This window comes from Anas acuta, chromosome 1 (genome assembly GCF_963932015.1).
Source record: "Anas acuta chromosome 1, bAnaAcu1.1, whole genome shotgun sequence".
Lineage (NCBI taxonomy): Eukaryota > Metazoa > Chordata > Aves > Anseriformes > Anatidae > Anas > Anas acuta.
Genome location: NC_088979.1, coordinates 135,489,637 through 135,506,808, shown reverse-complemented (window position 1 = coordinate 135,506,808; position 17,172 = coordinate 135,489,637). Strand labels below are relative to the sequence as shown.

Sequence of the window (17,172 nt, the reverse complement as noted above, 5' to 3'; positions counted from 1 at the left end):
CATATAGACCATGATTTCTGCAAAAGTAAGCGGATAACCCAGTAGGGCAGACAAAATATTGCACCATCAAGAATGCCAGCTTGGATTATGAAAACATACTCAGATGCCTTGCATTCTGCTAGAGCATATGGTTGGCAACAGTGCTTCCTTGGCCAAGCTGAACATCTAGGCATCTCTCTATTGACTAAAATCTTTTGGGATTCATGGAGAGAGAGGTTTCCCCATCCCCCAAACCACTGTGATCCATGCCATCATGTCCTTGGTGAATAACTCTGACACAGCAACAACTCAGAAAAAATACAAAGCAGAATAGCCAGGACCAATTTCTTCCAAGGCACAACTGGAGGAGGCAATGCTCATGTTTAGCAGTTAACTTCAGGGCTCATAGTATTCGTGGGAGACCCTTAGACCCTGGTCTATGGAGAGGAAACCTGAATCTGTTTGGCACCCTAATACATGAGCCAATGTGGAGGGATACAGGAACAAGGAGGGATACAGGCAAGGACTCTAACTTGCTGGTTATGGTGCTCAGATAAAAAGATGGTAGGTCCGAGATGCAGACCCAGCTCCTTGTATAATTTGTCCTTTTCATGCTAATAAGTGCATAAAAAAAAACACATTTCCAACAGAAACGCTTTGAGATTTTGTTAAATAGTATATTAATTAGTAAAATACCAGACAGTCACCAACACAGCATATCTAGTATTCATTTTTTCTATCAGAAAACTAAAATCTATTGCAATTGTTTTCATGATGCATTTGTTTTCAGTTCTTATCTTTGCATGCTACATTGTAGTACATGGGTAACAGAACCCTGTGTCTGTGCTTGCAGAATTTAAATGAAATGTCAGTGAAGTTTAGGAAGGCAAATACATCATTAGAACTGAGCAGCCTTGACTAAGAAGGGTGTTTGTTTCTAAAGGCTGCTGCAAAAGAATGGGTTTGTTTCTAAAAAGATTTTTGTTGTTGTTGTTTGTTTGTTTTGTTTTGTGGTGAATGTCCATATAAAATAGCCACTCAAGGTTTTATATTTTATGGCCACTACATGTAGCAGTTGAGACCAGTGTTATTTCCAAAGCATTTTCAACATTCAGGGAAAGCATGAGTGACAGATCATGACACCAGGCATCCCATAGAGGTGCTGATCTTGGCTTTTATGGTAATTCTGTTGTTTATTCAAAATGTATGATTACATATGGCACAGTAAGTATAATGTTAGTGTATTCCCATCCTTGTTTCATAACCTGCATTATAATTGCCTGAGGAACTATATTTACACAAACCCTTGTTTACTTTGTTAGCTGAAGACTCCTATAAACAGTATATTTTTCTTTTATATTCATGCACAAGGAGAATATTAAAAAGCAAACTACTGTGCCAAATGTTCAAAGGCTTTTTCTCCCCCCAGCTACTATTATGACCATGGAAACGTTTCTAGAAAGTTAAAGTGAGCCTTAACAAACTGAAAACTAAAGAACACATCACATTGTAGATAGAGAGTAACTAAGTATAGCTGTAGCTGTACTGGAGATACAGCAATGAAATACAAGTATCCTTTGCAGATACATAGTAACTAAATTAGAAGATTAGGATCACAGAGTCCCTTCTTGTGCTGAAATGCCTGTTAGTCAAAATGAAAAGGAAATGATGGAAGAAAGAAATGAAATAATAGAAGGAAGGAAGGAAGGAAGGAAGGAAGAAAGGAAGGAAGGAAGGAAGGAAGGAAGGAAGGAAGGAAGGAAGGAAGGAAGGAAGGAAGGAAGGAAGGAAGGAAGGAAGGAAGGAAGGAAAAGAAAGCAGCAACTTGAAAGTGAAAGGAAAATGAGAACTTATGCCAAACCTTTGAAACATATAGGATGTTTTATTAAATGTACTGACTAATATATGTTCCAAAGCAGTAGAACTATTTTAAGTCTATACTAATCTACACTTAGATTGTAATTCTCCAAGTCTCCAAAATGGCTGCAGATTGCTCATCTTGGTCAGGAAAAAAGGCTTTTCATTCCTCTGAGGGATCACCATGTGGGATTGAAAGCAGAGGTAACAGGATGCAGAGAAAGGAGTATTTTAAACACTGTATAAGTAACATACATATAAGCCACTGGTACCAGAAGGGAGGTGTGGAAACTATGTCTCTTTCACCCAAATTCTGGTCAGCAACTACCTGACTAGAAGTCAGATCTGGGGGGCTATCTTTTCAGGAGAGTTGTTTCAGGAAAGAAAGTTTTTCCCTCACCACCATATATGAAGGGGCAAGGTAAGGTATGCTTCAGGTCCATGCCCAGAAGAGCCAGTACAGTGACTGTGCTAGGCTTCCACAATTAATACATGGCAGGTGTTGATTTCGTACATGCTCTGAGCACCTAATAAATCCAGGTTACAGTGATTTTGCAGAAGATACACATTTTTGGAGCAAGGAAAAACATTGGCTATTCTAGGATAATATTTATAAAACTTAAAAATGTACATCTGAGCTAGTCCCTCCCAACTCCATCTGTTGTCAACACTGGAAAAATAAATAAATAAATAAATTTCTTTATTCATCCTAAAGACAGTGTCTGATGCAGGTTAGATGAGTCTTTCTCTGTTCTTCTCTCCACTGATGGCAAAGGTAGTCTAGATGTCTAGCTCAAGTGTAAAGGAGATAAGATTCGCTCCATTCCTGCCTGGTGCAGAAAGAGATGTTCTTTCTCTCTCTTATTAGAGGGTGATGGCTTCTCGGTGACAGTTGAGGCCTGATAGGAAGGGGCACCCGGGAGATGGCACCCTTTAACCAGATGGAAATGATTCAGAATATGGTCACAACCTTATACCAGACCAATTGTTGCTGAGATGAATTAAAGAAAGTTGCAGTCCAGTTAATCCATATCACTTCTGTCTTGTCCTCTGGTTGCTCAGGACATTGAGGTTAGCATTACTCTATTCCCAGATACATTTTGTGCATCAAAATCTTGCTAGGAGAAGCACACATTCTACACAGGCTTGAATTTTTCCCTGAATATGTGGTTCTCACTTGATATGTTCTTCTGTATTTACTTTACAGTCCACAACAGACTGTGGAATAAGACCGTGGTCATTTTTACAGCTAGTAAAAGATTGCTGGGCACCTTATACAAAGTTGCAAAACAGGATACAAAAAGGAAAGAGAAATATTTTAAGCTGGGTTATAAGAACCAAGTACTATTTTTAGTGTGTTTACTACTTGTCAAAGGGATTTTCTGTTGTCTGAAAACCAGACCGCTGAGGTTTACCACTGCTTGTATAACACTTTTTTCGATAATGCTGTTCCTTTTTAAATAGTTGGTATTGCCTCACATACTTTTAGAAGTCCTACTCTATCTGCACAGCCTGGAAGGGAAGATTTGCCTCATGACAAGGGTGAGAGAGGGTACGGTTTCTGGGTCCAGATTTTTGTTCAGCAAGGTGGGTGGAGCTCCTATTGACTTCATCCATCTCACTGGTGACAGAATTAGGCCCATGACTGTTTTGGTTTTACTGAAGCCTACATAGTTTCTTAGTTTCCTAGGAAGGATACATTTCTAAATATAGCTCCTTACATTTGATGCAGGAATGTTTATCCATGCCAAGTCAGGCAAGGTAAATACCTTTTTTTTTTTTTTTTAGTGTTTTTTTAATGGCAAAAAGTCTTGAAGTATATTTGACACTACCTTGCCATGCTGGAGTTAGATAAGGCACTGTCTTCCTTTTTTCTTCCTTTTTTTCTATAAGTTATTTCTCATTTTATTTTCACTTTAGAAGGAGTGATTTAGTGATCCTCTATTATGGATGTGTCAGTCAGAGTGGACACTGCAAGCTCTTGAATTCACTTTTTAAATAACACAGCCCTGAATGAATCTGTTGACAGAAGCTAAGCAATTTAAAAATACATTTAAAAGTATGAAATGGGATTATGACTGAGGGCTGTGCCAGAAAAAATATAAGCTCTTACTATGCTGTTATAGTTGCTTAAGCACACACTAAATGCATAGTTTTCAGATGTTCTTGCTCTTTCTTTCAAAGAGGAATGTGTAGCGAAGTACATATATTTTAAAATGTGTCATCATGTTAATTCAGCTTTGATCTTTTTGATGGACTTTTATTTTTTTTTTAAATTCCTCCTATTTATTTGTGTTGAACTCTGACTTGAGATTTGATATAAATTTGCCATTTTGTTAACAAAAATAAGCTTAAAAGCTATTTATGAGAGTGGTTTCATTTAATTCTTTAATTCTGACCAGGCTGTTATTTTCTTGTAGTTTACAATCGTCTCATCAGTTGATTTTATTTGAAGATCAGTAAGGACTACTATTTGCTAGTCATATTGAGCAGGTTATCTTGCCTTATTGCTTCTTGTGACATTTTCTACTAACTTTTGCATTATGAAACCAGTTATATTTGGTACAAAGATGGAGGGTTAAAAAACTTTAAAATGAATTGTTGGCTTTTTAAAAATCAGTGTCAGACTTTAGCAAACTTTCTACATAGAACAGCATAGTGAAAAGAGAACATTTGAACAAAAATAATTATATTTTGTGAATAGTTCACTGTATTCCCACTGCCAACACTGAAAGTATTTGCGACTCAAGGGAAAGTAGGCACAGGATGTGTTCCTGAGTTCAGTGCTGTGCTTAGACCAAGTCAGACAGCAGGATCTGTGGGAGATGTGCTGAGTGTCTGAAAAGGCTATTGGGTAGCAAGTCTGAAGGCCACAGGCATCTAAGTACATATGTATGCATTTATCTTGAACTTGCTTCTGCTAAGGATCCCAAAGGAAGAACACAGTCATTGTGGGGGTATCATGTCTAACATCATCTGTCTATGCTGAGTTGTGTCTTTCAGCTGAATCCCTGAGAAATGTGAATTAACAATACCACTTTTTTTTTTTTTTCTCATGACAGTTTAATGACTTGTTATCTGCTGTAGAATCAGGGGGAATTCAGTAAATTTCAGCGGAGGCCCCTTGATGCAACATTTAGGTTTTTTTCAGAGGTCTGATTTCTACGCGGTTGCAGATAGGCAGAGATTTTACTCGGTCTGGCAAAAATTATGAGATTCAAGAAGATCAAGGAGAGAGGGAGGAGCAAAGCACCACTCACCAAAGCAGCAAGCGTTACTCAGCAAAGAACAAGGTAAAAAAAATCATAAGGAAAATGGAACTCTCCCTTCCAGGAGAGCAGCAAGTGCCTCTCTGCAATGGTGGGCTGGGGTTGCCTGTAGAGTGCAGTGAGCAGCAGAGCAGCAGCTACGGGTACCTCAAACAGAGAAGGCAACTCCCTGTCTGCAACTGATTCAAAATAGTTTTGCTGTTCCTCCCCAGCAGGAAACAGCCAGCCTTGGGCTTCCTTTCAAGGTCCCACCTCGCAGGTGGCCTGCCCTGCTGCAAGGAGCCTCAGTCCCAGGGATGGGTGTGCCAGGAAACACCACCAGAGGCAGCCAGGGCTGTGGTCTGAGTATATGCATACACCCTTTATTTTAGCTCTAAGCACCCTCATGAAAGATGGTGAGACACAGGGTTACTGTCAGCTCCCTTTTCTGGTGACCTAAGTGGTTGGCCTACAGGAATACAGGGGGTCAGCAGTGGAACAGGGTTTTGAACCTGTGCTCTCCTAGCTCTTGACACCAAGACACTGATCTCATCCTATGGGCTTGTGCTGGCTTATTTCTCTTCAAGTGTTATGTAATAATTCTGTGTAATTATTATTATGTGCCATAAGAGGAAATTAATATCTTGTGGTACCAGCCAACTAGAGAAAGTTCTACAAAGAGAGAAGGATACCATGAGCAGGGCTGTTAATTTCTCTATGTTCCAGCACTGTGTCTACAAAGTGAAGGTCTCTTCCTTCAGCTGTTGCAGGCATGGTACACGTGAAATTTTCAGTGCTTGCAAAGAACGTGTGCTTTGCAGTGATAATAACCATATACTACATATTCTAATTGTTGTGATGGTTGCTTTTGTTCTTTGTTTTGGTTTTGTTTCCATTCATAACTGATTTCCAGTTGCTGAAGCAGTGAATACCACTTGTATTCAGCTCCTCAGAAAACAAGTGGAAAATTAATGAAGGAGGAAAAATCTTTTCCAAACAGAGTAAGAGAAAAAAAGATCTTGTATGTATGATTACTGTATATCCCTGACTAACAATGTATACTTCCAGGTGAGTTAATTGGAAGCAGCAAAAGTTGACTGTTACAAGTTTTGATCTGCTTTTGTTGTCCGTATGCCAATGTCTCCCTTATACAGAGGTCAGAAACAACTTAATATTTACTCTAGTGTATTGCTTCACTGTATTGTAGTAGCATGTCAGAATCCCAGCTATGTTGCAAGGCAATCTATTAAAACACAGCAAAATTTCAAAAAAAGTATGGTCTGGTTGTGCTCTCCTTACTAATACTGAAGGTCCCTATCCTTACTGAGGAGTCCCACTCTTTTCAGCATGACTATTTCCATAGTGGGAGTTAGAGCAATGTGCGGAGCACATCAGCAAGAGTAAGAGAACTAGACCCTCTGAAAGCAGAAATGACCAGTCAGACCCTGTGTTCCCATAAAGAGCCGAGGAGCTGAGCAGTACCAGATGCTGCTGGCTGAGAGGGTGGGCAACACACATCCAAGACTTTGTTATGTGCTCTAGAAACTCTTGTTAATTGTAGATCCTGGAAATAAATTTGGTATCTGAGTCATGATGCTCATGCACGGTGAGTCATGGGGCTGGGAAAGTCACAGACTCACTGCGTGGGCAGAGCCAGGGGAACTCTGAATGAGCTGGGCTGCCTGTGAAAATCAGGCCAGTTCTAGTTCACATGTGAAGTAGGCTTGGTCTTCCCTGCATCCATAAGCCACAAATTCTCCTGGAGTCATTTGTATGACCTCCCAGATGGTCAGCTGCACAGACATCACTCTCTTTTGATCTCACAAATGACTGTTCTACAGTGGCAGTTCTCTCTTTCAGGAGAGGGCTAACTGCTTGAACTCCTGTTACTCTCTCACTTCCCTGCTAATCCTGGGCCCAACGAGGGAGTTCCTGAAGAAGTCACCAAGAGCTCATGGCAAAATGCGTGGCATCAACTTATAGGCACTCTGGAAGAAATTGTAATATTGGAAATAAAAACAGAACAATTTATCTGTGAGCTGAGCTTTTCATTGACACAAAAAGGGTCATTGAAAGGCTTTTATAGAAAGTAAAGGGGGATACTTGAGAAAGCGCTCAAGTTGCAGAAATCCCAAACAATGTTGGTTTTTTTTTTCCTGTAAAACATTTAAGTGAGCCTCTTGAATCATGCATAACACTGTGACAATGCATGTCTTCTGTTGACATACAGAGAAAAATTGAAATGCGTTCAGATGGGAACTATTTTAGGTGATCTGTTATAAGCCCTCTGCTTGGCTCAAGCCATGTGTTTGAATCACTGTAGACTGTCTTCTTCTCCAGTCAAGTAGCCGTGGGTTTGGCAATGACCTCCCCTCCCACAGGGAGATAAGGCAGTTTGTACCATGTCAATGAGCAGAGGCAGCCACAAAACATTAGGCAGGCTCCTGACTGTCGAGAAGTTGAAACTGCTTGAAAACAGCAGGGTCAGTCTGCTCTCAAAAACACTGATATTATCTCATTAGTGGTGGCATTTACTGCACAGCACAAGGACCAGGGAAGGGAGTTGTTGAGAAAAAAAAAAAAAAAAAAAGAAAAAAAAAAAAAGAAAACAACAAATAGTTACAGTATACAGAATTGTTAGTCAGGGAAATATTATTCGCATCTGGGCTTTTTCTTTGTTCAAGTCATTCCTGCACATTGCATACAAACAGCAGATTATCACTTCCTTATCTTACCTCTGAATAACATTCTCCTTCCAGCTGGCAGGGAAGGGAAGAAAGGCATTTTACCTGAAGCTCAATCCTCGTTTGTAAAACTTGAACATTTTTTATATTTTTTTGCAAGACACGAATTGCAGTATTATTTTAAGGTTTGGGTTCAAGAATGAGAGAAAAACCCTGCTATGCTCTTTTCCCCTCTCTCCATATTCCCCTTCTACTTATTCCTGTCAGGCAGTTTTGCTTCTTGATCCTCTACTGACAATTATAATGTCACAAATTAAGCTGTGACTTTACTGTGGCATTACAGTATAAATATTCAAAGAGAGACTGGCCAGCAGTTTAAAAATACTGGATGATAAACTCTTGAGATTAGAGGTAGCCTTTTTTTTCTTTATCTGTGTGGCACCTAGCAGGAGGGGTGCACAGCTGGTGCCACCCCAGACGAAGCCCCAGGCCATTAATAACAAACAAGCGATGCCCAGGAGCAGCAGGAGTGATGAGAGAAGTGAGAAGTGTGCAGGAAGTTGTTTTCTTCAGTAGCACACTGATATGTCCGACAGATATATTTCCACCGGCCTGTAAACACAGGCACAAACATGAGAATGTTTGAGATGTTTTAACGACAGTACCTCGAAATAGAGCTGCTTGACACCGTCCCTGCTAAGTACTTCAGGATGGTCTCTGACTTTCAGTAATCCAAACGCCATAGGCAGGCAATTCAGCCCTGCAAGCTGTTTGCACATACTGTTCTCACAGGTTTTCAGGGACACTTTACACAGGAAGGCTTTGCAGGGTCAGAATTTGTCATTTGTTCCTACCAAAAGTGCATATTGGGATGTCTTTCTCAGACACTGGTTCTTGTTTTAGTCCTTGGTAAGCACTCTCTGCAGTCACAGTACCCTCAGTTGTGATAGGCAAATCAAGAAGTCACATAAATAATCTGATACAAAACTCATCAAAGTTTAATAAATAAGCCCTTGTATTGCCCGTATGAAATCAGACAGAGGCAGATGAGCTTTCAAGAGAGAAAAGAGCAGCTTATAGGAAATCAGAGACCATGAGAACATAAAGGAAGAGAAGGCATAAAGAGAAGCTGCAATGAGGGCAGAAAACTTCTCTTTATATACCCGCATTGAGGCCATCATAGGGAAGTTTTTTGTTTTGTTTTGTTTTGTTTTTTTAAGAAATAAGCAATATAAGTGAAAACACTTAAAAAAAATATTAAAAAAAAAAAAAAAAAAAAAAAAGAGGAGGAAGAAGAAACTCCTCATGTTTACAGTATTTGAAATAGCTGTTAATTGTGGTTTCCTAAGATGTACGTGTTATCTGGCAAATAATTTAAAATCTGTGCACTCACTCTGTAACAGCTTTCTGTCTGAACTGTGTTGATGAATTGTACTTTTTCAGGCAGTTTAAATTATATTGTTACTCTCTTGAGTGCAGAAGCACTTCTGGCTCACATAAATTCATATATATGATCACTAATATTATGGTTTCAAAAAAATGTAATGGAGAAAAACCTGCTCTTCAATTCATGGTTGTTTACCAAAGTAGTTTTCAGAAAATTAACCCAGAGAGGAGTGTACAGAGAACTGGAAAGAATGCGTTGAAAGTGTAAACAGACATAGATACAAAAATATTCTGGGACTTGCTCACCATTATGGATGTCTATACAAAGATTCTGAGTTAATGCCTTTGCACCTGTTAGAGTAGGATTTGATGCAACTAAATTATCCAGGAAATATTTATTTTTTTCTCAAAAAAAATCATATTTTCTAGCTGGACTTTTCATTAAATACATAACAATGATTTTAGTATGTACCTGATCCCAGGATCTACTGTAAGTTGTGATATTAAAATAAGCTTTCAAATAGTAGAGCCCTTAGTGCATTTGATGTCATATATAGGCACACTGCTTTATAGCACTAGAGTATTTAGTTTCAGAGAAACTGAAAGTGCTTCTAATTCAACAGAACCAATATAGGAAGAGACGCAAGCAAAGAAACACATATGCAGAAAAGAACAGGCCAAGAGCTACAGTAAATAACTCTTCAGTACTGATAGAATAGGTTTTTCAGTATTTTTCAACTAAAGAGTGTACTTGGTCATACACTATTCAGGCAAAATTTGTTTTTCAAAGTTGTGTCCTTTAAACCAGGGGTGTATGGTGAGAAAAACTGATGCAAGTTTACAGCCTGTAATGTTTTTAAATATATATTATCCACTTTGTCTCAAAGGTGCCATTGATAAAATGCAAGTTATGTTTTGCTTCTGTTTCTTAAAACAGATTGTTTTTGAATAGATCTATATAGTACAGTTCTTTTTCTTCTGTGCAAGGTCACAAATTAAGTGTACAGAAAGTTGTGCTTTCACAACTGATATGTTTAAGAAGCATATTGTTGTTCTGCCTTCTGCACAAATTATTTTTTGTTTCCATTTATTTTTATTTTTCTGTGCCTGGGACATGTTTACACTAGGCAGCTATTCTTGGATCCATAAATGAAGTGAATGCAAAGAGACTTTTTTTTTTTTTTTTTTAAACACTACTCAAGAAACTCCTGAGAACATCATTGGCTGTATATCAGATCTTGATAATTGGAGATGTCTATAGTTAGTTTACAAGAACTCTGCATGTTTGTTGTTCTCATTTATTCTTATGCATACCTGGTGATATGCCACCTGCAAAAAAAAAAAAAAAAACAAAAAAAAAAACATTGACTTGGATGTGAAGGCATACAAAAGGGTATGAGGAATGTGGTTGGTTGGTTGGTTGGTTGGTTGGCTGCTTGTTTTTCCTATTCTTGAGTAGTCATTTATTCCTTTTATAGATTAGTTTTGTTTGTTATCATATGACATATTTGTATCAGTGATAAATTTATTCACTCTGCCCCAATTTTCTTTTAGGATCTTTTGCGAATGGAAGTGCAGACTGGCTGCAGGCATCAGTATATCTGTTTATTGGGTCACCTTCAAGTGAACCTGAAAAGACACTTAAAATATAATGTTTATAGGTGAAACTAAGAATGATTTGATTGATCTTTCTTCACAATACTGCAAAGGGATGCTTAGAGTGGTGAAAAAATCTCAGCCTGTCTGGCAAATATCCTGCAATTTTAATTATACTCAGACAGGAAAAAATACAAAGCATTTGCTGAAGCTAAGTGAACAATCCAAAGTGGACAATGTATTTAACACATTAAGGTTAGGAGTCTGGGCTGCATCATGCCTTAAGAGCTCTGCTCAGGACAGCTCCAAGAACAGAGACAAAAGTAGTATTAAGCAACCCTCACCAGTCCTTTTTTCATTACATATGCAATCATTGGTACAGCCTTTTTTTTTTTTATTTTTTTTTTTTTCTCTTCTCTAAACATCACTGTGGTTGTGACTTTTGCACAAGCAACACTGTGGAAGTAGGGAGGTAGGGGCATTTGAGTTACCTCGGTAGTCTCTCAAAACCCTCCAAAGACAGAATCTTGAAGACTTTAGTTCTTTTGTAGCATTGCAATCAACTTATCTGATCTTTTCTTACTTGTCCAGTGTCTCTGTGTAAACAGTGATGTATTTATATACATCCAGTCTTCTGATTTACCCCACAGTTAGATTTTAAAGCTGTTTACTGTGTGAGTTGATCCCAAATAGCCTTTTTTCATTGACATCTATTTGCAGAATCATCTGATGCCATTTCCATTTTTTGGCTGGGTGAGAGTAGGAACACTCACAGAACAAATTCTGAAACACATTTCAAAAGTAGCTTTTCTGTCATTTCTGGTGCTAGTGCAACACTCCCTGGAAATGGATGAAAAAGAAGCACAAATATTTTTATTTTTTTTTTTACAAATATTAGATTTTTGTTATTTCATCTGACTGATGCATATCCCATAGTTGAAGAGGTACAAGGGAAAAGACAAGGTTAATAGAGGCAGGAGTCAGTCAGTCATTGGGAAGAGCAGGGTATATCTTGTTGTTATGCTACTATTGTTTAACTTCCTTGCTATTTAGCAATATATATCATTTAAACTTTGTTGATAGGTGTATATACACAGAATATAAGTAATGGAAAAATCTACCCTGACATCAGGCATAAGCTGGATATAATATACAGTTTGTGTGCCATTAATAATGCTAATGTTTCAGAGATAGAAAAAGTACAGAACAGAATGGTTGAAACAGCCTGTGATAGGAAGCTGGGAAATGAATTATCAAGACAGATTACCCAGAATTATGCAGCATTGATAATAGGAGGCTCTTGAGAAAAACACTCAAGACAATATTGAAATGGAAGAAACAAAGAGAATGAATCATGTTAATCTCTTTGAGATAGCCAGAGATAGCCACTAATTTGAAGAGTCTGGGATCTAGGATGGTAAAGGGGTGACTCAGAAATGATAAGTATTTCCGGCACATTTATTTAGTGTTGTTGAAATATTGAACAAATAGCTGAAGTCAAGAGCAACAAGTCAGGGGTTTAAAAGGAGGTAGTTTGTTTTCTTTTTGTGAAGATTTTTTGTGATTACAACATTAGCTACATATTTGAAGTTACAATGATAAGTTCTAGGGTGATTTGTATTTATTGGGGTTATAAGGGCAGGCCTCAGTGGACCATATGGTATTTTTACAGAGTTGTGTCCATAACAAAAATGGCACAAAACTGTATTAACTTTTCACAGATTGATAGAGAAACAAACTGTCTAAACAGACGTGTTTGTTTACAGAAGGGTGAAAAAGTACTTGGGGTGGAGAGGATCACTTCATGTTTTCTAATCAAATGTGTATCTATAGGTTTGATGTTTAATTTGGGTTTGTATTTCCATTCTCCTAAGAACTGTCTGGGAAAAGGGGCAGTGGGAATAAAAAATGCATTAACAAGGGGCAGGATAGCAAGAGAATAAGGAATGAATGTGAAACAACTTAGAGAGACACTCAGAAAACAAAACAACAACAAAAGGTGGGAGGGAGAGGAAGAAAAAGAAGAGCAAAAATTATAACGTCCAGATAGCTTGTACAGCACAGGATGGGAGCAAATTCCCCCCCACCTTGTCAGGCTGTGTTCTGTCTTTAGTGAAGGATGGTTTTCCAGCTGTTACACTTTTTCTTCTTCCTTGTCACTGTAATTTTAATAGAAGTATTTCCAGCATAATTCTCTGGAACAGGCATAAAGATACACAATTTGCTTTTAAAGATAAAACTAAATTTTAAAAAGCAGATGCCATGACGAAATCAGATTGAGTGATTTAATGTCAGTGAAAGGCAATTTACTTTTGATTTATTGGATGCATTGCATTGCTTTTATTACAGCTCAATATTTTGATCCTGTAAACCACTGATTACTAGAAGGTGGGAGAGTACAGCAGGGGGAAAAGATCATTTTTATCTTCTTCCACACTTTCTCCTATTAATCACAGTAACAGACAGGATAATGGGTTACATGGAACATGTGTTTGGCCCAGAATGGCAGTTCTGTGATGCATGGTTTTATGAAGTGATGAATTCTAAAGTAAATGTTCCAGTGTGTTTTTCTGCAATAAATGAGCATTGGGTTTTCTGTTGTTCTTTTTTTTTATTTATTTATTTATTGTTGTTTTTGTTTGTTTGTTTGTTTTTAACATGCTTTTTCAGTTACAGTAATGATTCCAATTTGGAAAATTGAAGAAATGAAAAAGAAAAATGCAGAAAGTTGTTTTTAGATGAAAATGGCCAAAATTGCATTTCATACTTGAAGTAAACTATGTGTCCTGCCTATACTACTGAAAAGACGTGCTTAATTTTCATGACCTGAGGTTTATTAACTAATATGAGATAAATTCATAACTCAGACAAAGATAGTTGTGGTTTTGGGTTAGCTCATCAAAGGGAATACAAGGGGATGGAGGGAACTCTTACAATTTGTACGTATTTTACTGGTTTTTAAATACATCTCTTAAAATGTGAGTGTGTATCAAGCCAGGGAAGGCATGAAGCAATTATTAACACTACAGATTGCATATTGACATTTGAGACTGTAAAATCATTAGTTTTAAAACTTGAGGACCTGTATTCTGAGACAAAATTCAGAAAAGGAAACATAAAGAAATGAAACATCTTGCAGGCATTTACCCATGGCTGCACAGAACCTTGAAAATGGGCTTCTACATAAAAATTTAAATGCCTCACGGGGCCCTAGGTGTCCTAGCCTAGTCCTAGTTATTACGATTGGATACCCATGATATGGCAGGTGCAGCAGGCCTCTGTGGGCACCTAGTGCTAGCTCATGCCTCTCCTAGCTTTAATATGTCTTGAACCTCAGTCTACGGCTGTGCTTCATCACAAGCGCATGTCCTCAGATGCAGCCAGAGTAAAGCATGGACAGGGGTCTGTCCATGATAAAGGATATTCATGTCAGTCTCCACCAGCAGTATGATAGGAGGCTCTGCACTTTGAATAGGAGTAGATTAGTTCTCTGGTCCGTTTGTCATATGAATTATTCAAGAAGGGTGCCTCTGCATTATCCCAAGGGAGTTCCAACTGTCTGAAATCCCTCTGTCATTCTAGCTGTCCTTGATATTCCATTAACCATGCTTGTGATCTACAGTTTTTGGTTGCATTTATTAAAGGCAAAGGCATAGGTAAAAATTGCCATGGAATGACTGTACTGTAGGCTGTAGGCTGTAGGCAGGATAATACAGCGTCAGGCCAGGAAAGAAGTAATAAAAATACAAGGCCATGCTCTGAGCATTTCCTAATTATTGCTGATAAAGTGTAGTATCAGTAGCAACCAATAAGAATGAGATCATCATAGTTATGGCATAGTCATCACCTCCCACCAAAGACCAGCCTTACACAAGGCTTACACAAGATGCTACATGTACCTTTTTGGTTAGATTTTGCAATATGTTTCAAAGTGGTTTCGATTAGGAACTCCAGTCCAGGATCTAAGAGTTTTTTTGGCACCAGCATTCCATCAAAACAAATGAGCCCCCACTGATATTCCTAAACAGGCACATAAAACATTTCCCACCCTTGTAAACCTTCATCCAAGTTCTAAAGTGCCTGTGAAAACAGGACAGCTAAAATTCAGACCAGACTCTAGGGCAGTGGGTTACTCAGAGGTACAGAAAAACACAGAGCACATGTCTTCATTAACCCAAATCAGTAGCTTTACCTCTTGGGTCAGTCAGACCAGATGCACATCAGTTTTCACAGGGCCTAAGCACCTAAACAGCCTTGAAGGTCTCACACTAAACCTGTGTCAGCCTGCAAGAGAAGCACTTTGCTTTAAGGAAAGACAATCTTCTGATTAAGATGCTGAACCTGGTATTGAATAGAAATCGGCTCAGTTTCCAGATGAGAAAGGCTTGATCCACCTGTAACAAGCTGCTTATTCTCTCTGCATATCAAACCCACATTATTAATTTGGAAATAATGCACCCTTTCCCATATACATGGTTTCTAATTTTTATATTGATTGTAAGCTCTTTAGATGAGGGTCTAACTCAGTTCCTGGTTCATGGTGGTCTGGTTTTGAGAACAGACCCCTCCAGACTTGCCTTACCAGCACAAGGCACCACACTTATATGGCAAGCAGGTGGCTTCTTCTTCCTGTGCTGATCTGACTGAAAGCAGGCAGCATGCTCAGTGACCATGAGGCACAGCAAATTCTTGTGCCTGAGAACAACCAAAAGGCAAACTGTAGAGAGGGAGGGGGGCTAAGGGAAGAACAGGCTTTCTGAGCAGCAGCATTTCATCCAAAATCTCTTCATGGATGCAAAAGAAACAGTCCTGCCCCCACTCTACCTCCTAACTTCCAAATAACTCAATATTCAATGTCTGTGTTTGCTGGCAGCTAGGAGGATTTTTTTTTATTTTTTTTTTTAGCTTTGCAAGAAAAGGAAGGTAGGATTTTTAGCAGAATCCTACTGCAAAGCATGTATTTCTTCTTTTCTTTTCTTTTCTTTTCTTTTCTTTTCTTTTCTTTTCTTTTCTTTTCTTTTCTTTTCTTTTCTTTTCTTTTCTTTTCTTTTCTTTTCTTTTCTTTTCTTTTCTTTTCTTTTCTTTTCTTTTCTTTTCTTTTCTTTTCTTTTCTTTTCTTTTCTTTTCTTTTCTTTTCTTTTCTTTTCCTTTCCTTCTTCCCTCCCCTTCCCCCAACAAATCCCTGAGGTCTAGATTGTAATAAACAGCAGGAAAGGCCCAATTTTCTGCACCTGTGGCCTTGTTTGTCTATATATTTCTATAGGTGAATGGGCACTGGGGACGCAGAAAGGAAGTGAATTCAATGGATTGGTTTAAAAAACTCAGCATGGTAATCAGCAGGCACTCAGGTGAAATAGCTTTAAAACCCTGTTGAAATAGACCCAGAGTGAAACAGGGTTTGCAGCTACAGTGCATGCAGCTCAGGGTTTTTTGAATATAAGAATATGGCATTGTTACAAATCAGCCTCTAGTCAAGTAGCTTGTTATTCAGGACACAAACCTCTGCACCTGAAATCTCTTAAACAGAAGAATGATTTTGGCTTTAATCTCTTCTTTCATCCTGTGAAAGTTTAGTGCTGACAAAAAGTACTAGACTACTAGCCCTAGAAAATGAGTCATTTGTTTTTTTATTATTATTATTTTTTATTTTTTTTTCAGAAATAGCACTGGCTGGGGCAGTGGCACTGTGAGCTTCCTCACACACTCTCCAGCACCCATCCTCAGTGGTGAGACTGCAACAAGGGTACTGTTGGTGCCACTGGTGATAGAGATAGCCATGGGGTAAGAAACATCAATAGGGCTGAGTCCCTGCCCACTACCCTGTTGTCTTGAGGCACAGGAAAGACACCTATCAGTTCCCACCATAGGTCAAAGCCATAATTAGCAGTAGGAAGAAAGTTTTGATGTTAAGTCCAGAGTGACACTAACCAAACCAGGAGGAAAAAAGAAAGGTTTCCAACTAGGCCACCTAAAAATCTACCAGGAAAGTAAACATTGGCTGCTAACAACCAAGACTGTACTGGGAGACTACAGCGGAGGTGAGGGCACATAAATCCTCAAGAGCTGTTTGCTCACTGCCTGGCAGAAGTGAGCAGAAGATGGGTGAGTATTTGCACTTTATGTTTTGCCTATCTTTACTACAAAGTCATTGAAGTTTGGTAACCTGGATTTTTCTAGGTGAGCATCTGCCCTGTTAACCCCAATTTGACCTGAGTCATCTCTCTCTCTGAGGACAGATGGAAAGCAATAAAAACATTTTGTAGTGCAACGTGACTCCAAGTTCCCTAAATGTGTAATCCACATTTTTTTTCCAACCAAGATACTGCTTTATGTGTTAAAGCTTCATATGCCAAGAGGTGTACAAATACTCTCTCATTTGGACTGATTTATTTACATAGTCTTTTTAAAATGTCTAAGGGGAG

General features: G+C 38.5%; 1 protein-coding gene across 9 annotated transcripts in view; it reads left to right on the top strand.

The window, feature by feature from the left end:
- The window catches only part of LOC137843444 (potassium voltage-gated channel subfamily KQT member 1-like), a 519,382-nt gene that overhangs the window by 337,362 nt on the left and 164,848 nt on the right, over window positions 1-17,172 (top strand). Inside the window, exon 20 of one of the 9 annotated variants that reach the window (XM_068658755.1) lies at window positions 10,709-11,131. The exons of the other annotated variants lie outside the window; for them this stretch is intronic. Coding sequence (XP_068514856.1) covers window positions 10,709-10,819 — 111 coding nt within the window. The 3' untranslated portion in view covers window positions 10,820-11,131. Of the gene's footprint in view, window positions 1-10,708; window positions 11,132-17,172 lie in introns of those variants that run through there. 9 annotated transcript variants of the gene reach the window in all.